The sequence below is a fragment of the Crocodylus porosus genome, unplaced genomic scaffold (assembly GCF_001723895.1).
Source record: "Crocodylus porosus isolate Cpor-Errol unplaced genomic scaffold, CroPor_comp1, whole genome shotgun sequence".
Taxonomy (NCBI): domain Eukaryota; kingdom Metazoa; phylum Chordata; order Crocodylia; family Crocodylidae; genus Crocodylus; species Crocodylus porosus.
The window spans coordinates 66,805,516-66,828,832 of NW_017728947.1; the positions used below are offsets into that span (position 1 = coordinate 66,805,516).

Genomic DNA, 23,317 nt, shown 5'->3' on the forward strand with positions numbered 1-23,317 from the left:
GTGTGTATACATATACATGTAGAAAGGAGAAAGCATGAAATTGATAGTGTTACCTGCAACCATGGGTGGCTTAATGTTTTGTCCACACTGTAGCGTTTTCTCATTTTCACTTGCAGCAAATTATTTATGAGATCAATCGCTGAAAAGAAGTAATATCCGAACACATCAGCTGAATATACTTGTTTCAAGCTCTGCATGATTCATTTTCCTTTCCCCCCATTAAGGACCAGATACTGAGACTGGAAAGAGTGAGCAGTTACCAAACATGAGACAAAGGATTTTTGTGGGTAATATCTTTTACTGAATATCTGTATGGCTGGGATAGACTTAGATAAGCTTTCAAGTGTAGCACATTGTTCTTAAGAACTTCTTTTGTTAAGCCAGTCAGAAAACTTAAGTCTATCCCAGCCATGCACTTGGGCTAATGGAAGATATCACCCATAATAATTCATGCTTCTCAAATTTCCTGGGCCATCATGTCTACAATATCACTCCTACTTACCATACAATAACTTCAACTCTTTGAGATGCAACAATCAATGTTGATTCCATGGTGTGTGTAGACCTAATACATGTCAGACACTTATATTTAGCAGTGTTACTTGGGATGATACATGAACTTGCAACTCTTGCCCTTGTGTGAGGCCATGAATGGTGACATGGGTGAGACCGCCCTGAATGTCCTTGCAATTCCAAACCTCATAGCTGAAAACTTAAATACAAAACTTGGGAATATAGGCCCCATGAAGACAACCTCCTCTGATAAACCACTGTGTGTCAGCATGGATCCCACTTCAGGTGGCTGCCAAGAAGTATCTACGCTCGATGATGGGTTGAAGGAGATGCAGTTCAATTGAATCAGGACTGAAATTAATACTCTTCCAGGCTTGGCATCTACTCTGGCTACTCTTTCAAGTGTTTCATGTTTTAGGGACACTGACTCATGTCTATCAAGTAGTTGCTTTAAAAATCTTTGAAAATGTATTTCTGAAGCAGGCCAATGATACTGATTGCTCACAAGTGAAGCAAAATTTAGATGCTTTCAGGGAGAGGTTCAACCAATGGGCAACAAGTAAAGATACATTTAATAAGTCAGTTTGAAAGTAGTTGGGATAAAGTCATCAGGCTTTTTCAATGCACCCAAAAGGGTCACAAAGAAGGGGTAAAGAGTCTGAAGGGTTTAGTTTTGTTCCTAATAGCGTAAAGCTCTGGATACATCTAATGCAAGTAGTGCTCTCCCTCCTCCTTCCTCCTTGAAGAAAGAAACATGCTGTTTCAGGAAAAAAATGGTGAATACTGTGGATGGCCACCATATTAATAGTTCTGTAAAGACCAGTGACATGACTCATGGAATTTTATCACCATATTGTATACAATTATAAATAAAAACCGAGGTCTAAGGAGAAGCTCTTGTTACTGGAATCTAGGTTGCTAAGGCATGTATCTTTGGAGCAGGTTAGCAAAAAGTGCTAGGAAGTTATAATACTCCTTTTCCAACCACTCCTTCAACAAAGTGGACTACTTGCAGCACTATACTCCCTGCCACTGAGCGCAACACAGGGTTTAGCAAGTCTCCCTTGCTTGAGAGAATACATGAGCAAGTTTCTTCCAGCTTTCAAGAATATGACTGTTAGCCAGCAATAGAAGCAATAGGTTCTAATATATATAGTCTTAAATTTCAGGAGAATGTGCGGCTTTGCAAGAAACGTGTGCTTGTTTAGGAGCACAGAACTGGAAGAGACTTTGAGTTGTGGAGTTCAGTCCCTGGCTATTACAGGATATTACATCATTAATTGAGGTCAGTCCTAGTGAAGGCAAGAAAATTTTTTTCACATGAAGTAGCATATTGAATTAAAGCCTATCAAACATGTGGAAACTTCCTCAAATGAATTTAATTAGCTTAAGATAACACCGCATCTCTTTTGTTGTGAAGAACTGGAGTAAAACGTGTGCATGCAGTAAGCAGGAAAGTCAACTTTTGTCTGAGGGTCTGCAGGCATATCTAGACTGGACTCTCTCTTTAATCAGAAGTGAATTTATTCCCAGTTAAACTGAGATATTTAAACATTTGTAAAAGCCTGAGAAGTTTTTTTTGCAGGGCACAGAATGTTTGGGTTTTATACAACAACTATGTTTGCAATATTGTGGAAAGCACTGCAAGTTTACCACTAACTTACAGTTTGTTTTGGAACACTGAAATAAAACCTGAAACTACAAAATACTATTAATTTATCTTATTTCTGGCCCCTTGTAAGAGACCAGCCTGATGCCAGTAAAACAGAACTTGTGATGTGGCTTCATATGTACTGGAAAGTTTGGCCAGCACAGGTCTCTTGATCAAGGATGTGATCTTTTCCCCACCTTGTCATGAACAAAACTACACAAAAGATCTACTGTAGACCCAGTTATACTAGCAGAGTGTTTTTTTTTTCCCAGTATAACTTGTTCTTTCACGCTGTACTGACAAATGAATGAACAAAAAACAATGTTGGGGTGCCTTGACTAAATGGCTTTCTTTATGTACCTAACATAGTATATTGATAATATATATCAAGATATTGGTATAATTATGGAGACAAATGCTTGTAAGTATAGACAAGTTAAATATTTACTGATGGAGCAGGATCTAATGCATATCTTTGAGCTGTAACATGAATTTGACCTTCTTGTACTTGATGTTCATTCATGTGACTTATTCATTAATGCATGAAACAGAGTTTCTATTAACATTATGCTGAAACTGGCCTGTGTAAATACATTATTGCAAGCAACTGCAATGTTTATTCCTGACTTTAAAACTATTCTCCACTACCAGAGCACCAGGGTCAAATTTAATGCATGGAAAAAACCGCAGGGTTTCTGCCAAAATGCCATAATTGTGAAGGCAGGTATTAAGCAGCTAATCAAAAAGGAAAGCATGTGCTAATATTTCACATTGGCTTATTGGGAGGTAAAAATGGTCCTAAAAGATTTTGCCTAAAAAATGTATGGAATCTGACAATTTCGTAAATTTTAATAAATCCATATAGAAGAATTGAAGCATGCAGAGAATCATCTAATGACTTATGTCGCATGTTACACACACAGGCTCTTGAACCTACAGGGTTGAGATAATGAGACTATGCTGGATTAAATAAACTCAGACACAAGAGTAGAGACCTGGGGGAATATTCATTACAAGTTAGTTTTTGTAACTTATGGATAAATGAGAAAAAGCCCTTGCAGGCCATGTGAATGTGATGGTTGCGGAGGTTCAAATTACAACGTAAGAAAACAGCTAAAAAAATTCTGATAGCGTTAGATGATAGCTGTGGTTGTCCACAAATTATGTAAGAGGCAAAAAATTTCTGCTGATACACTTTTTTTTGGACTACTGTATAGTTGGGGAAAAAATGAGATACACTTTTGAATACAAAACATTCTTTTCCATTAAAACTGAGTTATAGCTGAGTGACAATTCTGCAGTACAACCAAGTAGATTAAGTAGGTGGTGAAATTCCCTAGGGAAGCCCAAATTAAGCCCAGAGCTTGTTGCATGATGCCTGAAACTAGTTTTAAAGTAAATTAAGACAGGACACAAACAACTAGTTGCCAGCAAATAGCAAAGAAGGATGTTGAATTTAAATTCCACAGAAACTACATCACCACTACGCAGTTTAAGTTAACTGGGTTACTGTATAAGTGAAAGCACTGAACTGCATATAAGGGCATATTATGATGATTTAGAGCCTCAGCATTTTGGGATAAACTTCAGATGAAGATAGGCCATTGCAATGGAGAAAATTATGAGTGGAGGAAACTGTCAGACCTGTTTCAAGAAACAAATGAATAGAATAAATATGTGATTTCCTAAAACCTGCCTAGTGCTTTGCCTGTTGCTTGTGTTTAGGCTGTCAAATTTGAAAGCATACTGTTTGGGCTTTTACCAATGATGTGGAAAAGTTGTGATGGATGGGGGTGGGGAAGGGGGAGTCATGTGCTGGGCTTCCAGGATCTTTGCATTTTGTTGCCGTTTTCCCTCTTAAACCTACCTTTTAATTTGTATTCAATAATGCCTAGGACTATGATTCTCAACCAAGGTGCTATGAGATCCTTTCAGAGGCGGTTCAGGATGTCACACAATGTTAGCACTGGTAGGTGTATAAATGTAATTCATAAAATCATGTGACCTGTTGCAGTAAATATAAGTTCTTTGCAACAGAAGAACTGCTCTATTATTTTCCATAGTGAAAAATAGTAAGAGCTGAAATTTTCTATATGGTGCCTTGCATCTAAACTTGTTGAGAATTGTTGGCCTAGAAGTTTCAACAAGGCCATTATACTAAGCTCTGTGCAAAAACTGAACAGATCTCTGACCTGGAGAGCTTACGGTCTTAGAATAATATGACGTAGAAATAACCAAGGCAGCAAAAGTAAATGACGCGTGCTGGAAATCACAGTAGCTCAACCATTTAATCATTAAGTGTTTTTGTAGGCATTTTGCAGAGAATATGGTTTTGTTTCTCCTTAAAAAATCTTGTTTCTAGATGTTTACTGAGGAGCTTTCTCAATGGAGAGTGAAAAAAATATAAGAAAAAAAACAGCAGTTTGCTAGAAAATGTAACAAATAGGCAATCAAGATTGGAGTCATTGCCAGAATAGAGGCAGAAGTTAGTGTCTCCACAGCCCATAGGAGATAGGTGGAAAGGGATTTTAGGCTGTGAAAGTTCTTATGAATAAAGGTAAGGGGCTGTGTGATGTAGTGGAGAAGGGGGAGCCAATGGTTGGATGTAAATGGGAAGAAGGATGGGGAGGAGATGATGCCTAAGTGTTGACCCAGGGAATTGATTGTTGCAGTAAGCTGATGAGTGGATATAAAGTGGGGGAAAACCAGGAAGTAGTTCAGCCACTGTGGCTTTGATAATTTTTAACTGTAGGTTTGGAACGGGAAGGCCAGATTTTACGGAAGTTCTGCAAGAAGAAATGGCAAGATTTGGATGTGGCTGAACATGCAAGAGAGCATGTTGACTCAGGAATGGCAACTAGGTTATAGTCTTGACTGACAGACAAGATCATGGTGCAGTCCTTAAATAGGCCTCATTGTGTAAACTTGTGCAAAATACTGCTAAATAATGTTAACATGTAAATTGTACTACAAAGTGCAAAATGAAAAAGAAAAATCACACCACTTTTCCCTGGAATACTCAGAAGCATATTTTCTCACAACTGCTTCCCTCCAATTTCTTTCCAAATATTTCTGTTCTATAAACTATTAAACTATTTTTTTTAATGAGAAAATTCTATTTTCCCTTTTTTGAATGCTTAAATTACTTAATTGTTTTCAGTCAAAGATTTTCCAAACCGTAAGTCACTGTAATCAGATACTATACAAATGAAATTTAAACAAAAGGGTGAAAAATTAAGAGGGTTACAAGCAAGCGAGGGTAGGACTCAGAAGAAAAACACTTAGAAAACTGGTGATTGTTATTACTCCAGCTGTAATGCTATTCTTTTTCCTACATTTTTTTGCTACCCTCTACATTCCAGTTTCCAAATCAGTATGCTGTTGCTTGGCAATACTAGGAAGAACATCTACAGAGCAGGGCCAAACATTAACTAAAAGTGAGAGAGCAACAAACACTACATTATTCTCTCTACTTCATGAACAATCAATTAATTTCAGTGTAATCGGACGGTAAGACATTAACTCTGTACTTCTAATTCCAACTTGATTTCTATTAAAAACCCAGAAAACATGTTGCTGCTCTTTATCACCAGTCCTTTTTATAACAGACACACAACACTTTAAATAGTCTGCTTTTATTAATCACTGCTTTATTAATTCTATTTTTAACATAAAAATTATGTCCTCAATTACTGGCAAAATGGGTACTTCATAAAAAATCCACTGATCCAAACTAAGAAGTGAGGTACACAAATGAAAAAACTTGGTATGTCAAAAAGTATAGGATGCAGCAGACGGAATTCTGTTTTCCCTTACATGGCAAAGCAATTTAGGCATGTAAGTGGCATTTTAAAGCACTTATGCACCATTTGCAATTCTATTACCCATGCAGCATAGATGCATAAATATCAACAAGGCTACTGAGCCTGTGTAGCAGGTTAAGTACTGGCCAGGCAGATATCCAGCTCTGTGTGTACACTGAATGCATGTAAGTCTCAATATTTTCTACCTACCAAAAATCCCTAACTAGTGTGCGCTAGACACCAAAGGAGAAGTCTCTTGTGTTTTACCTCGTGTATTAAATGAGTGAATCCTGAGCAGTTACCAAGAAGGGAAACCTTCTAGTTCTAGTTGACATTCACCCAGAGGGGTTTTCAACTTGCTGTCTGATTTCCTAGCTTAGTGTTCAAACCAGCAGGCCATTATTCAGGCATTAGTCAATTGCTTTTCCAACCCTCCATCTGAAGTTGGTCCACTGGGCAGTTAGAGAGAGGAAGCAGGAGATTTGCAGCCAGGAAAAAATGGACAAGCTAGAGAATGAACATAGCTCAGGCCACTGATGGACATTCATTTAAAGGCACGATAAGAGCTGATCTGTAATCCAAACAATAGTACCTCCTAGCATGCCATACATGAATGGTAGGACTTATGATTTTGGGACTGTACATCAGATCCAAATCAGAATCCTGGGCTCCTTCCTGCAACAGCAAGTTAAACACTGGGTGCCCAGTAATTGGAGGATTGTCAGCTGGTTCTGGCATTGTACTGGAGTTTGAACTGGCCCCAGGGTGGCCCCTGACAGCCAACAATCAGCTGATCATCAGCTGGCTCCAAGGGACTTGAGCCCTAGCGTAGCCCTGGATCACCTGATTGTCGGTGAGTAGGAACCACATGGGAGCTGGTTGTAGATCTCAGTGTGGTTCTAACTTTGACACACATTCAGTTCAAAGTATGATGGAAACCAACCACAAAAATATTACACATTTTCCCCTTGGTTTCCCTTTTTGTGGTACCATTAATTCCCTGAACAAGTGGCCAGATTACTCTTTAAAAGGTGATCCTACAGACTAATTGAGGCTTAAGGGTTGTATCTTCCAGAGGCGCTGGTGACATGGATGCTATGCTATGAAGGTTTAATAACGTGCTGTCAGCTGGTGAAGAAAATGGTGGATTCTCACTAAAGGAAGTTTTATCTGTTAAGCTACAAATAGGTCATTATTTCGCCTCTGAATCTCAAGATCATCTGAGCTTCCATATGAGGAGAGACTAAAGAGACTAGTCCTATTCAGTTTTCAAAAGAGATGCTTGAGGGATAGCATGATAAATGGTGTAGAGAAGGTAAACGGGGATTTATCATTTACTATCTCTCAGGAGCTAGGGGTCATACAATGAAACTTGTAGGTCATAAGTTTAAAACTAACCAAAGGAAGCAGTTTTTCACACAGCATGTAATTAAAATGTGGAACTCATGGCCACAAGATGTTGTGGAAGCTGACAGTTCAACCAGATTCAAAAAGGAATTGGACAAATTCTGGGAGGAAAGTTGCATCAGTAGCTATTGAACATGGGAGTTAGAGGTACAGCCTCTGAATCAAAACTTCCTATACTCTAAGTTCTGGAGGCTTCAAGTAGGAGAAGAATAAAGGAAAAACCCTGGTCAGATCCTGTTCATTCTTTCTTTCAGCATTGACTGTTTGGCACTGCGTGAAACAAGATAATGAGCAAGATGGACCTATGGTCTGACTCAATAATGGCAGTTCTTATCCTTATTCAGAAATGGAAAGGCCCTCAGCTTTGATTTTCTTCCCCCTGAAAACTTCCAGGAACTGACTAGCGGTATCTAACTTTGGTGAAAAAATTTAACATAATATAGAAGGCATTGACCCAAAGCACTGAAATGATAATATAATAGTCCCAATATTAAAAGAAAAAAAAGTGATGACTGATCCTTGATAATATCACCCATTAGTTTTATGTGTATTCCTACCAAAAGTAGGGAGATATTTATTTTTTCATTTTAAGGCATGGATTTCTAAAAAATATTTTGGGAGAAGAGCAGCCTGGTCCTAGAGAAAGCTATTCCTAAATAGACCATTTCTTGATGTTGCAGCACTACTTAGGATCTAAATATGTAAAAAAGACAAAATCTTTTGTATATAGCCTTCACACATTTAAGGGGCAGGAGGCGGGGTAGAGGTGGTTGACTCCATACACAGATTAAAATTATGGAAAAAACTGGCTATAACATCAATGGATAAAGCTATTTTACAATTAATCATTACTTAGTATTCAAATACAGTATCTAGCATACAGCACTGTGAGATTGATGGTGCCCTCTCCAATAGTTTTCCAACTTAGATGGGTATGATAATGATGGTATTTGCTCTACTACTTTTAAATTTATTCTTGAATGATCTAAAAAGGTGCTAACACAGAATCAACTCCATGAACCCATGATATTGAATGACCTTATCCCTGTCTTCCCTTATGAACATGATGCATTAACAATGCCCCCAAAGATTACTAGATGCTTTTCAGCACTTTCTCCTGTTTTTTTCATGTCCTTGTGGCAAGGTATTAAGCAGAATTTGCAGCTTTGTTGGAATCCAACATGGTCGTGCCATGAGCACTTTGCTGCTCAAACTTGCAAGTTCTGGGCTGTAATCGTGGGTTGTTGCACCTCTCATGGCTTGAAAATCATCACACCTAAATTCAAGGTATTAATTTTTGAGGAATGGAAGGAAGAACCAAGTTTGGTTTTTACAGAAGAAACCACAAGCATGTCTTATTTTACATACTGTATTTACCTAATTAAACAACGAGATTCCCCTGGTATTTAACACAGCAAGAAAAAAAACCCAGTGGTTCAGCTTTAAGAAGAAGCCTGATCCATGGCCTCGTAGCTAGCAAACCCTGCAGGAATACGCAGACCCAAACCTCTTTGTGGGAGGGGGCGGGGGGAGGTGGAGGACCTAGAACCTCAGTCCCCTGAGTACCCTAACCACTCGGCTACTGGGGCTGAGTTCCAACCTCATTTTTGGCAAGGTTCTTTGGGTAGATGTGGTATCTTTTTATTAAACCATTTGAGTAGTTAGAAAAAAGCTTTCAGGCACAGTCACCCTTTGTCAGGTATAGGGAGTTTCTGCTGCTCCCTAAGCCTGACAAAAGGTGACTGCGCCCAAAACATAATAGTGCAAAAATGCTACTTGTATATTGAGGAAAATTGTCATTTAGGTTTGTAAAGTGAACTTGCTATATATCACCAAGCTCTTGCTAGATAAATCCAATAGGGCTGTGTGAAGCTTTGGTCCCTGATTTGATTCAGCCTGATTCAGTAGACGAATCTCTGAATCAAAATAGAATCAGAGGACCCTTTAATCCCTCTGAATTGAGTTGAAATCCTCTGAATCTATTTGGACATAGACACAGCTTTAAATATTTTTTCTGCATACCTCTAGGTAGCAGGGACTCACGCATGCTGAGATGCTGAAGCACAATAAGTGTCCCACAGGACTGCAGGGGGCTCCCCAGCATGCTTGCTAGCAGAGCTGGAACTGGGCCAGAAGCACTTTTGGCCCACTTCTGGGTCCGCTGCGGAGCATGCAAGGGGAGCCTCCCCCCCCGGATCATTGACTGGTGCCTCCTGGATCTTGGGGTGGTACCTGGGGTCCCCCCACAGTTGATCACTGAGCTGGGGAGGTGCGGGGGGTGGGGCACACGCTCCCCAGCAGACCTGGAACTGGACTGGAAGTACTGCTGGTCCACCTCCGCGTTTGCTGCCAAGCACATGGAGACCCTCTCCTCCCCTGTACTCCTGTGGGATGCTCCATCTGCCCCAGCATCGCAGTGTTCATGAGCTGCATCTGCTACCTCAAGGTATGTAGAAAAAACTTTTAAAGCTGTGTCCATGTCCGAATTGCTGATTCTCCAAATCGGCATCAAATCTTCAGATTCGGATTCAGCTGAATGTAATTGGGGACAATGATCTGAATCTACTAATTGAATCTCTGTCCCTGATTCAGGATGAATCTGAATCAAATAGGGCCCACTTTGCACACCCCTAATATCCAATAGGTAAGAAGACCTTTCAGTAGAAAATTATTTTTCATCATGTCCATATTCTAAAGCCTTAATATGAAATGTAATTCCTTCTATTGACATAGAATCAATGAGTTGGAAGGGACCTAGACAGAACATCTAGTCCGACCCCCTGCCACGGGCAGGAAGGAGCACTGGGAGTGGTAGGGGTCATAAGACCCCAGCCAGGTGCCTATCCAGTCTCCTCTTGAAGATTTCCAGGGAAGGTGAGAGCACCACCTCTCTGAGAAGCCTGTTCCAGGCTCTGGCCACCCTTACAGTGAAGTAGTTCTTCCTAACATCTAACCTAAACCTGTCCTCCCTCAGCTTGTGGTCATTGTTCCTGGTGATTGCAAGGGGGGCCCTGGTGAACAGACTTTCCCCGAGTCCCTGCTGGTGGCCCCTGATAAAGTTGTAGGTAGCCACAAGATCTCCCTTCAGTCTCCTCTTGTGGAGACTGAAGAGATTCAGGTCCCTCAGCCCCTCCTCATAGGGATGGCCACGGAGGCCCTCAACCATACAAGTGGCCCTCCTCTGGACCCTCTCCAGGTTCTCCATGTCCTTCTTGAAGTGCAGCGCCCAGAACTGGACACAAGACTCCAGCTGTGGCCTGACCAGCACCGCATAGAGGGGAAGCAAGACCTCTCTGGACCTGTTAGTGATGCCCATGTTGATGTATGACAGGGTGCGGTTGGTTCTGCCTATTGCTTCATCACATTGGTGACTCATTCATCCTGGAGTCAGTCATGACTCTAAGATCTCTCTGCCTCTGTGCTGCTGAGAGGGTCAGCCCCTAACCTATAACCATAATGCTGGTTCCCTCTCCCCAGATGCAGCACCCTGCACTTGTCCTTGTAGTGAACTGCATCCTGAACTTGAACAGGGTGCTCTCCACACCCTTGTCCAGGTCGCTAATGAAGATGTTGAACAGCACCAGTCCAAGGACTGAGTTCTGGGGGACTCTGCTGCCCACACCCTCCCAGGTTGACATCGACTCATCCACCACCCCCGTCTGGGTTCGCCCCTGGAGCCAGTTTGCCACCGAAGTGACCGTGCATTCATCAGTGCTGCAGTCCCTCAGCTTGCCCACCAGAATTGGGTGGGACACTGTGTCAAAGGCCTTCTGGAAATCCAAGAAGATGACATCGACTTCCTCCTTCCCATCTAATCTCTTTGTTACCTGGTCACAGAAAGAGATCAGGTTAGTCAGGCAGGATCGGCCCTGCACGAACCCATGCTGGTTATCCCTCAACATCACTTCCCCTGCAGGGCTCTCACAAATGTGGTCCTTGATAATTTTTTTCAAAGACCTTCCCCAGGATAGAAGTGAGGCTGACTGGCCTGTAGTTGCCAGGCTCTTCCTTCTTCCCCTTCTTGAAAATAGGGACTACATTGGCCCTTTTCCAGTCCTCAGGGACTTGGCCCGAGCACCAGGAGTCCTCGAACCGCCGTGCCAATGGCTCCGCAATGACACCAGCCAATTCCCTCACCACCCATGGATGAAGGTCATCTGGGCCTACTGACTTGGACACATCTAAGCCCTCCAGGTAGTCCTTAACTAGGTCTGAACAAACAGTCAGGGGACTCGCATCTTTCCTGGGCCCCTCTATGCTATCACCCAAGAGCACCCCATTGTGAGCAGACAGGAACACAGAGGCAAAGAACTTGTTGACCTTCTCGTGCGTGTCCATCACCAAGTGCCCTGCCCTGCCTCGTAGGGGTCCAATGTTACCCCGAGACTTCTTCTTGCTACCTATATACTTGGAAAAAAGACTTTTTGTTATCATGAGTGCATTCATTCGCTCAGTTTCCACTGCTCTCCACATCATAATGAGCAATAGTTGGTGGTGGCAAAAAGGTAACAGCTATGAAGCCCAATGCCAAAATAGCTTAAGATATCTAAATGCTACATTCTCACAGGATTGGAACATTTATATTTGGCAAACCTAAAATATAATAAACTTCAATATGAATTTGATGCTGCATAGGCAAATTTGGTCCTGCAAAAATAGGGACAACTGCCTTCTGAGTTCCCGGATCAAGAAATGTTGAGTATAGCTGTCATTTTGGGTGTAGTTGTTATTTTTAACATGTTAACAACTGTTTAGCACCCATTAACTAGCATGGAAGGAAGAAAGGAGGGAGATGTTGGGTACTGAGCTCTTCTGGCTCCCAGTGAAGATATGAATTTTAGACATTTTTTGGATACTTGGGAAGCATGTACTTTGTGGTCTCTAAGTTAGATTAGTAGCTGTGTGACCTGTTGTCAAAATGGATAACAGCTGTTTTAAAAGAAGGTCCAATGACATTACAACATAAAAAATGGTTTTAGTCCTTCTACACTAAACTTACTTTTTATCTACTTCAGTTTTCATTCATTTGGGATCATGTTGCATACAAAATCAATGCTACAATGCTGGGTTTGTGGAGACAGTGCAACATGTTTGTTTCAAAAGTCATAAAGTTACAGGCAAGTTCATACAGATATTTGTATTAATTTTATATTTTCCAAATAATTAACTTGATTTAACCTGACAGTAAATCTTTACTTTCAGCTGGATCACTACCCTAACTGATCTCTAATCAGTGTTCTTTCTTACAGGCATACCGTATCTTAAAGGCTACAGACAAAAGTTACACACAAACTGGTATAAGTGATTGGAAACTGGTTCAAATCTGCAACACAACAGAAGTTCAGTGTACAAAAACTGCTTTGAAAATGGCCAAAACACATTTAAGATGAACCTGGATGGAATGTAGTAAAATTAGTTAATTGGTTTATTGAACTTTTTTGTCCCAGATCCCTTCCAGATTCAAGTTAACTCACAGTCCCCCAGCATCCCAGGATGCTTTTCACCTCCCCCACATATACCCCTCACAAGGTGGGTGTGCTACTCTTGGTGCAAACTGTCTGCTGTAGTCAAGCAGGGAGGCATGCTCTAGCTGCCTCCCACACCCCAAGCTTCTGGCCTGGGCCACTGCAGGCATGGGGCTGCGTTTCTGATAGTAAACAGATATTCACTTTTGATTTCTTATTGGTTCAATCTACACAGCTTAGACTAACCTAAGAAGATTGAATTGATTCAAATTGTGCTTTTTGAGTGTCTATACTTAGCCAAAGAGCTTTTACCATGAAAGCATAGCATTGTTTTATTTCAATCTACTAAATACATACTAAATCTTCAAGATACTGCATTTCTGACTCATGAATCCTGTTGCAGCTTTATGTCCTGCAGTTAACACATTACCTCCCTTACAGTTTTGAGTAATTATTGCTCTTAATTCTTATCTCCAATATTTTGCAGGTAAATCTTATAATAAAATGCAGATAAATCTTATCTTCAGAGTGGATGAACTGTCACCCTCTTAAAGTATATGTAGATGTCTCCATCCATTTTATTATTATTTTAAGGTGACAGTTGTATGTAGCAGAATGTCATCTCTGTTTGCCATCTTCTTTTGGAAATAGTACATAATAAGATGTAGAATAAGATGCTACTCAATTTGGAAGAAGTGCATGTGCAAAATTAATAGTAGCCATTTTTATAAAGTAAAACTACAGTGGGGTAGGTCAGAAGTGTTCAGCCCCAAGCCTGTGGGCCAAATGCAGCTGATTTTTGGGTTCTAGCTTTGGGACTGGAAGCCTGTTCAAGGCTCTGGTCAGATACTACTATATTTAGATCATAGTAAGCATTTTCTGACTGCACAGAAAACTTTCTACATCATATCAATTCTTGTTATGATTTAAATATAAAACAGTCTTTAGAACATACCAGGCTAGAATTGGTCCCAACCAGAAAGTATGAAAATATATTGAAAATTACTAAAGTTCACAAGATAGAATTTAGATAGGATTTTTTTAAAGAGATACTGCCAGGTGAGAAATATACACCTGCGGTAAAATCAGATTTTCCTGTCTCAAAATTCAGGGCTACTCAGATGTGGGTTTTGGTTCAGCTCATCTCCCCTACTTATTAGGCTTGTGGGAATAGGCAACTATTGGATTCAGATTCAGATGATTCAATTCAGAGATTCAAATCACTTTTCCAATTCGGATTTGGCCAAATCAATTTGGAAAAGATTCAGCCATAGGGTATAATGGGGAATCAATGAAATATCTATACCTTTGTTGGTTTTACATTGATTTACATGAAACTTGCAGGACTGGTAGCCTCTGCTGAGGGCATGAAGCCTGCCATGTTTCAAGGAAATAGGTGCAGGGGTTTCTGGGAAACTGCATCTCAAACTGCTGACAAGCAAAACTCATGACATAGGTGACACTGTGTGTGTGTGTGTGTGTATATGTGTGTGTTAAGGCACAGGGGGGGTGAAAACTGCAAGTCTGCTGGTCCCTGCTGCAGTCACAAAGCCTGCCAGCTGTAAAGAAGATAGGTACAGGGACAGTCTGGGTTCTGGTGACCTGCACCTCTGGCCGCAGGCAGGCAAAACTCATGACATGGGTGCTTGTGGGACTGTGCGTGTGTTCAGGTGCACCCTTCCTGGCGCTGGGCTTCCAAGGCATATGTAGCAGCGCACCTGCATCCTTGCACCTGTCTCCTTGAAACTTTGCAGGCTTTGTGGCCTGAGCAAGAGCTACCAGCCCTGCAGTTTTTACCCCACCATGGCTTAACACACACATGTGATATGAGTTTTGCTTGTCAGCAGCTTGAGGTGCAGTTTCCCATAAACCCCTGCACTTATCACCTTTGAACTTGGCAGGCTTCATGCCCTCAGAAGGGGCTACCAACCCTGCAAGTTGCATTCAAATCAGCCCTAAACCAACAAAGTTATATATATTTCATTGATTCCCCATTATACCCTATGGCTGAATCACCAAATTTTTTTCGAATCAATTCGGAAAGCCTAAAGCTTCCCGCGATTTGATTTGGATTTGTAGATTCAGCCTCTAAATTGTCCAAATCATCTCTGAATCTGAATCATGATCTGAAGCTTTGCACAGCCCTACTATTATTAAGAAATCAAACATTGAAAGAAACCCAAAATAGCCACAAAAAGAAGGATTTTAAGAAATATATCTTAAAAGATTAAATTTAAAACAATGGGTCCCCCCCCCCCACACACACATAAGATGCTCAAATGCTGCTTTTGGAGCAAAATAACAAGTTATCCTAATTAAGACTGTGTGTCTAGAGAGGACAAAGATAACACCCCAGCAGGTGGCTTTTCAATAGGTGCTTCTCCAGAATCTTAATATATGAATTTAGAAATTGATCTTCTGTCTGTGACTGTATGGGCCTGTGGGAAACAATTTCCTGTTGCCTTTTTGTGTTGACTGCTATCTCCTTATCTCTCTAATACCAGATAAAGTATTGTGGACAACACTTGTATTCAATCACAATATATAATATCAAAAGTTGTGGGAGATTGTGGCAGGTTTCTGTATTTATTTTTCTAGAGTAGCAGCAATTTTCAAGTAGTTTTTCAATTGATCTCATCAAACTTTATGATGTTATTGTAATACTGATACAGACAATAAATACACTTAAATAGCGTCTTTCACTTGAGTGTTTCAGGGTTCTATATAAACTATTAATTATGTATAAAGGCACTCCTGTATTGTAAACATTTTAAACATACAAGCCAAAGCAATGACTTGTCTTACAACTCAGAGACCAAGTCAGCAATAAAAACAAAGTCCTGATTTAAAGTACTTTTCTAACCTGTATAAGAACACTTTCCAGAATAATGACAATTTTACTTATTTCATTCTATTGTATATTATAAATTATAGATAAATTTGTATGCAATTATTTCTGTTGGCTTTTTTGCTCTGACAAATTAAGGAAGCTTGAAAAAAAGCTAAATATTTCATAGTTGGTAGGGTCAGAAGGGACCTAAGCAGATCATCAAGTCTGACCCCTTCCACGGGCAGGAAAGGATGCTAGGATCAAACGACCCTGGCTAGGTGTCTATCTAGCCTCCTTTTGAAGACCCCCCAGGGTAGGAATGAGCACCACTTTCCTTTGGAAGTTGGTTCCAGCTCCTAGCCGCCCTGACTGTGAAGTAGTGCGTCGTGAAAGCTAGCCTGAATCTACTTTCAGTCAACTTATGGCCACTATTCCTTGTTACTCCCAGTAGTGGTAGGGGGAACAGGGATTCCCTCATTGGTCAGTTTATAGATGGCCACCAGATCCCCTCTCAGCCTCCTCTTGTGGAGGCTGAACAGGTTCAGGTCCTGTAGCCTCCCCTTGTAGGGCCTGCCTTGCTGCCCCCTGAACATGCGAGTGGCCCTCCTCTGGACCCTCTTGATGCTGGCCACATTCCTCCTGAAGCGCGGTGCCAAGAACTGGACACAATCCTCCAGCTGCGGCCTGACCAGTGTCGCATAGAGGGGGAGGATCACCTCCTTGGACCTGCTTGAGATGCATCTGTGGATGCATGACAAGGTGTGGTTAGCCTTCTTGACCATGTCCCCACATTGTCGGCACATGTTCATCTTGGAGTCAGTAATGACTCCAAGATCCTTTTCTGCCTCTGTGCTGATGAGAAGGGTCATAGAAAAGATGGAAAATGAAACTTGACTATATGCAAAAACGTTGTGATAAAAGTTTGCTAGTTTTCAGTCTGGCCTGTTTGCTAGATATAATTTAAGGACTTCACTAAGCTAGTCACTTCCATAACCAGACTGATCACCCTCTGAGACATTCAAAGATATTCATGTTGATTCTTTTACATATATTGGTATTCTTTGAAACTGCTAACCAGTGCTGTTGCTCTTCAGACACATGGTTACTTGCTAAACCAACTCTCTCTTTCCTACCTCCACTTCCCCCGCCACACATCTTCTTCCTCTCCCTCTTCTGTTCTTTTCACACACATGTCCTGAATAAAACAACAGCAAAAAGACAGTTTAAATGTGCACTTTTGCTACCTCCAAAGGAAGGCAGGACACAGAGGAGATCTGTCTCTGCAACCTATTTATGTTTCACAGTTGCCAAGTTAAAATGGTTGTAAATACATGGGTGAAAGAAGAGGTAAAGGACAGCATCTGGGGGACACAGCAGCCTTTGATCAATTCCTAGGAAAAGCCCACAGCAATCTCCAGTTCTAGGCAGAAAGCAGAATCCAGGCCTGGTTACAGTGGCAGCTGGCCCTTGGAGTGGATTCTAGTTGGAATGTACTGTACCCAGTTAAAAGAGAATGGCTTGTAATGGAAACAGAAGTTAAGGAAAGAGGTCACTATAATGCAGCAAAAAGTGGACACTGGACATGGCATGGGATTAAGATATGTGGGAAGCATTGATTGACACCCTGAGAATGGAAAACAACCTAACCAATACTAGTAAATAACAATGAAACACTTGTAAAGGTCTATGTACTTTTTACAGAATAGCAAAGCTGAGAAATGTGATCACTAAACCAAGTTCTGTATTCAGTTATGTTTGGAGTCAATGTGGTGAACATTTCTATTGCTAACATTTGTACTATGCACAGTAATTATGGATATCTCTGAACTATAGCCTTTTCAGGGCATTCTTGTAGTGTATAAAGGGAATTTTGCTCTACATGTTACCTTGTTATTAACTTTCCCCTGCAGAGATGGTCAGATATTCATGATTTTCTTGTTACCTGTTGTCAGCTGAGAACACAAAATTTTACTGTAATTTAAACAATGGATCCAGTGGTAGAAAGGAATATTTGGTAATAAATGGATTAACACACTTGTGGTGACATTTTGATTTGTAATTTTAAAACCATTTTTATCACTTGTCATGTAGAGAAAAACACAATATAAGGCACTACAGTTATACTTCATTAGTTGGGAGATAAGACAAAAATCAGATGTTACCTTCATGAGAAATTTCCTTCCAGGGATTAGGTGGATACATGAAAGCAGCATTCTGGATTTGGTCATGGATGTCTTCATCTTCATTGAATGGAAATGTACCACTTAAGCTCACATAAATTATGACACCGACAGACCACATATCCAGAGACCTATTATAGCCTTTGTTTCTCAGCACTTCTGGAGCTAGGTAGGCTGGGGTGCCTACAACTGACCGTCTAAATGACTTCTCTCCAATGATTCGGGCAAAGCCAAAGTCACAAAGTTTAACCTGTTTGGAATAAAGTGGTACAATAAAATAGAAAGATCCTTTTATTGTATTTTTTCCTTCTGTCTGTTCAAATATTTTTGTTATGATACAGGGGGAGGTATATCATTACTCTTTCTACCTGTCCACGGAAACTTATTTGACGTGACAAGCCTACACTTGCACTTTAAACAGGGCATAATCCCACATTAGACTAGATCTCTAGGCTATGGCACTCACTGTTCACCAACTGTGTTTTTGGTTGATTTGACTGGGCCTGGTCCTTGCTTCTCAAGGAATTGTGACCCTGGTAAACATGGTAACACCAGTCAGCTTGCTCAAAACAAAGTACTATTCATCCATTCATAGGAATTTAGCAACACAGAGAAAAGGGTTAAAATAATGAACTGCTAAATTCCTGCTGTCTTAGCCACCTGACAGATACCTAAATCTAGCATAAGTAGAGCTGTTTAACCCTCCCAGCCTATTCTTCTGGGCTAGGGATAGACATTCAAAAAGCCAAAGTCTGAATTGATTCAATCTTTGCAGGTTAGTCTAACTTGCCAAGGTTGAACCAGTTTGCAACTGTGCAGACATCCCCTCTGGACTGAAGAAATACAGGCACATGCTTGCAGTGGCTCAGGCTAGAAGCTGAGGGGTGCTAGAGTGAACCCTTCCTTCCCTTCCACAGTGCTGAGATGATGGGGGCATGGCCAGGCCCTGGCAGGATGCTCTGATTAGGGAGGGGTGTAAACCCCCATCCTGGCCTGGACCATCTCAGGCTTTTCTCCACTTGCTGCTCAAAGGGCAGGAGTGTTGCTTAGTCCCTAGCTACCACCCTGAGGCAAGATGATGCTGAGATTTTCAATCTCTTCCTCCCCACTTCTTCATACTGTCTGCAAAACTGACAGGGCTGCAACCCAGCAAGGGACTGATAAAACCAGCAGGGGGCTGATAACACAGTGTTTATTAGCCCACATTAACAAAACAAAAGTGTCTCTCATTAGTTCAAGCTCTTTTTAAATGATTTTTTTCCAAGGAAGGAAGGAGGGACATTATCAGCCAACCTGTTGATAACTCCAAAAAGCCCTAAGTGGACACTGTTCTGTCTGCCTGTCCCAGTGAAACTGGACACACCCACACACGTCTCACTATTAGCTAGCATACCACATGCCTGGGGTTTGTGCTGTGGAAGATAGGATGGAGGGAGGAGGGGATCCCTGCTTGAGCAGTGAGTGGCATGTGGCAGGGGGAAGCCAGGCAGACCCTGCTGTGCCTGTAATATGCTCCAAAGGTCTGGCTAGGGAGGATAGGGGTGGGGTTAGTCTGTTCTCTGAAGCAGACAGCCCAGCCCAGGACTGCAAAATATCTGGGATGCTGGGGGACTCTGGTTTAACTTAAACCAGGAAGGGGTCCAGGACAGACCTCCCACAGCACTAGTTTGACCCAAATCAGTTAAGTGTGATACTACATTCAACCAGGTTTATCATAAACCAGTTTCAGCCATTTTGAACCTGGTTTATGTGCACTGAACTTGTGTTCTGTTATAGGTTTAAACCACATCACTTAAACTGGTTTATGTGTAATGTCTGTCCTAGCCCTAGAGAATACTTATACCCAGCTACTCTGCAGTCCCCCACATCTCCCTACCTTGTCACAGGCTCAGCTCTTAATTGCTTGTTTAAACCTCCAGATTGTAACATTTAAAGTGGCCTCACTCTTTCTTCTTCACAACCTACACTGCCAAGATTCCCAATTCCACATATGTAGAAGTAATTATGACCTCCATTTCCTGCACAAATAGTGGCAAGCAGAGACTTGGATCCTGTACATACTATTTAGCCAGCAATAGTAACCACCCAACCCAGGTAAACAGACATGAAAATATGAGAGACATTCCATATTCTTCACAGTCATAGACCTAATTATAGACCTTTTTGAAGATAGGGTGGCTTACTGTGGCTTCCAAAGATTACTGTGGCTGTGTTGGCAACTGTACAAGTAGCATTGTTAAAACTCTTTATGTGCACATAAAACATCTAACTTGTATTGCAATTATGGGCAAATTAGCTGCCCACTTGTGTATATATATATATATATATATATATATGCACTTGTATGTTTGACTTTTGAAAATATGATCCTATAGTGCTGGAGAAATTAGGTTAGTTTTCCAATCATGTATGAGTAGATTTTCAAAAGTACCAGTATCAAGTGATTTGGGGTTTCCCTTAAAACGTAAAAGTATTCAAAATTACAAAAGTATGCTTCCTTTAAAAATATACAGAATCATTACCAACTTTTGAAAATCCTAGTCCATAAAGCTAATCTTAGTTAATACTTCCTAATTCAGATGTTTACTGTATGTCAATACGTATGTGAAGAATAGATTTTCTACTTGCCTGTGGGAAAGGATCAGCAGATGCCAGTAATACATTTTCTGGTTTGAGGTCACAATGAACAATATTTTTAAAGTGAAGATGCCTCAAAGCAACAAGGATCTATGAAGGAAGAAAAAACAAACAATTTAGTTAGAATACTATACCCTGGGGATTTTATTGGTTTTTTGGTGGGAGGGGGGTTTAATTCTTTTATATTTCTGGCTGCAATATGGATGGCAATAAATAGAGGATCATCAGTTAGTTCCAATTTTTTTTTCTTTTGAATAAACCTGAAAAGGCAGAGATAAAAACATCTATTTTAATAGGTATGGTAAGTAATAGCCAGATTATCTACAATATTGTAAATATATGTGTCAGAAAATTTCCTAAAAGCATTACAACATGAAATAAGACACCTCCCAACCCAAATAGTTTCCATTCAACATGGATACAAAATTCACAATTTTGCCCAAAATTCATTTCTTTCTTTCTAGCAATCTATTTTTTCATATTCTGAAATTTCGGGACTCCAAAAATATTTCATAAACTGATTTGTAAAATCCCCTTCAGCTTGAAATCTGTGTTCAAAAGTCACAGAAAAACATAGAAACCTTTCTGGAAATTTAAGCTTGTGGAGAGAACATATATGTATTGGAATAAATCTCATATGTATTTCATATGCAAATCCACACTTGATCCACCAATAATACTAGCAACACTTTGCCCCTGCTCTCAGATGCAGTATAATTGGATTTTGTACCCTTAATATTCCCAAACTTTGCATCTGACCAAGAAAGGAGAAGCTGAGGTACAGGAGTGGTAAGGTTGAACAGACAATGGCCAAGATAATTCAACAGTGGAAAGCACTCTAATAATGAGCTTTTCCAGTTGTATTATTCCTGTCATTATAATCTCATCCCTTTCTCCGTTCCATAACATTTATTGGGATGTTGTAATTTGAGGCTACCAGCTAGTCAAGTTTACACTAGGATTATGGGTGTAATTAGGGGGAAAACAGCAAGAGTAATGATTAGGGTATTATTGGTTATTGTTGTCATGATGTAGCACATGACACGGCCTACTTTTTATTTGGGTCCCACAACATTATCAGAGCAACACAAACTCTTATAATCTCTACACTATGACTAATGGGAGGGAAAAAAATAAAATAGGACAACTACATATAAAAACTATGCATTAAAACAGCCTCATCACAAGCAGGCACATAAAAGTAAGCGATGTAAATTAACTTCAACACAATGTGTGACACTTATGTTTATTCCTCCCCCGTCCCCCATGCTTTATGAAAGCAAAATACATTTCAGTTAAATGTGGGAGAATCTAAAAAGATTCTGATTCTATACCTATGTGAATTACCCATAGCATGGAGATCCTCACCAGGCTGCCAGATGTTTCTCTCCACATAGAGTGCCTTTCATCTCTTTTTTGTGTTTTCTTTCTAACTAGGCAGGGAAAGGCCTCCTATCCTGAAGCCATGCACACATACAAATATCTGATTCTCCTTAATGGATGCATGCACCACAAATAGTGCTTATGAAAACATAAATATTATAATTTAGGATTAAAAAATTGGAAGTGTAAGTTATGACTAAGGAAAAAACACAACAAACATCAGTAATACTGGAGACTAAGCATCTTTCTAGGTCTGTAATTGGTTTCTTACCTGAGTAATTAAAAACTTTGTTATTCCCTCTGGCAACCTGCCTTTTTCACTTGACAAGATCATCTCGAGCATGTCTCCATGGAGCTTTTCCATAACAACAAACACTCTTTCCGGTGTCTCAAACATACACTCCAGATTTACAACCCCAGGGTGATGCAGGTTCTATTGAAGATAAATATAGCACTTGAATCAAATGAGTTTTTTCCAGTACTGATTACTGGGCTTTATCACTCTACAGCTGTCAAGTGGGTGCTGAGACCCCAGGCAGACTGGCCATCACTCTAAGCTTATGAGACTAATATAGAGCTTGTTTGGTCTGGGGAACTAGACATAAAAACTTTCAGAAGCTGTTTTCTATGTAGGGTAACAGAAATGGTAGCAATGCCAGGCTGGGTGAATTTAAAATCTGTTCAACAATCATGACATTTTCTTCTTTGTTCATGGGTTAAAATCACAGAGAAAAGTTGTCTTAATACAATACAACAAGAGTTAAAGAAAAATATTTTAAAGCACAATAGATATTGCATAATATTCTGTACTAAACTAAAACTATACAAGTAAACAGACATACCCTAGGCATATTTTCAAGGCCTACTATTTTTCTTCACTCAAATATAAAAACTTTAAACCCAGGTTTTTCCACCATTAGGATTTAATTGCTGCCCTCTAAAATACAGATTACTTTCTCTAGTAGCCTGACAGAATGCATGATGTCTAAGACCATTTTCTGGTACTGTAAAGTCAATCAAGAACAGGGCTCCCTTGCTGTGGGCTCTGAACACATATTACATAGTATTCCTGTGAAAAGGTTTGCACTTGCTCATTTTAATGATAATGTAATGGTCTACCAAAAGGAGTACACACAGTGTCCTCTGGGCTATCTAATGTGTAGACCAATGTTACAACAGCCTTATTTGTTCTAAGAAAGGCTACCTCAGTAAAGAAGTCTGAAACTAAAAAACAAAAGCAAAGCAACAAAATTTCTAGTTTTGTTCCTGGAAGTTGGGAAGATTTCACTGATGACAGTGTGTGCCAGAAAGGACAAGAAAACAGACCTTACGACAACAGGCTGAGAGCTATGGGGCCCTTTAGCCTGGAAAAGCGCAGGCTCAGGGGTGATCTGATGGCCACCTATAAGTTTATCAGGGGTGACCACCAGGATCTGGGGGAACATCTG

At 40.5% G+C, this 23,317-nt stretch overlaps 1 protein-coding gene across 4 annotated transcripts in view; it reads right to left on the minus strand.

Moving 5' to 3' along the window:
• The window catches only part of PRKD1 (protein kinase D1), a 276,582-nt gene that overhangs the window by 4,549 nt on the left and 248,716 nt on the right, over positions 1–23,317 (minus strand). For all 4 annotated transcript variants that reach the window (XM_019551745.1, XM_019551743.1, XM_019551744.1 and 1 more), the window contains 4 exons: positions 22,141–22,302; positions 20,478–20,576; positions 17,832–18,099; positions 54–139 (listed from right to left, as the gene is read on the minus strand). In XM_019551745.1, the coding sequence (XP_019407290.1) occupies positions 54–139; positions 17,832–18,099; positions 20,478–20,576; positions 22,141–22,302 (615 nt within the window). The remainder of the gene's footprint in view (positions 1–53; positions 140–17,831; positions 18,100–20,477; positions 20,577–22,140; positions 22,303–23,317) is intronic.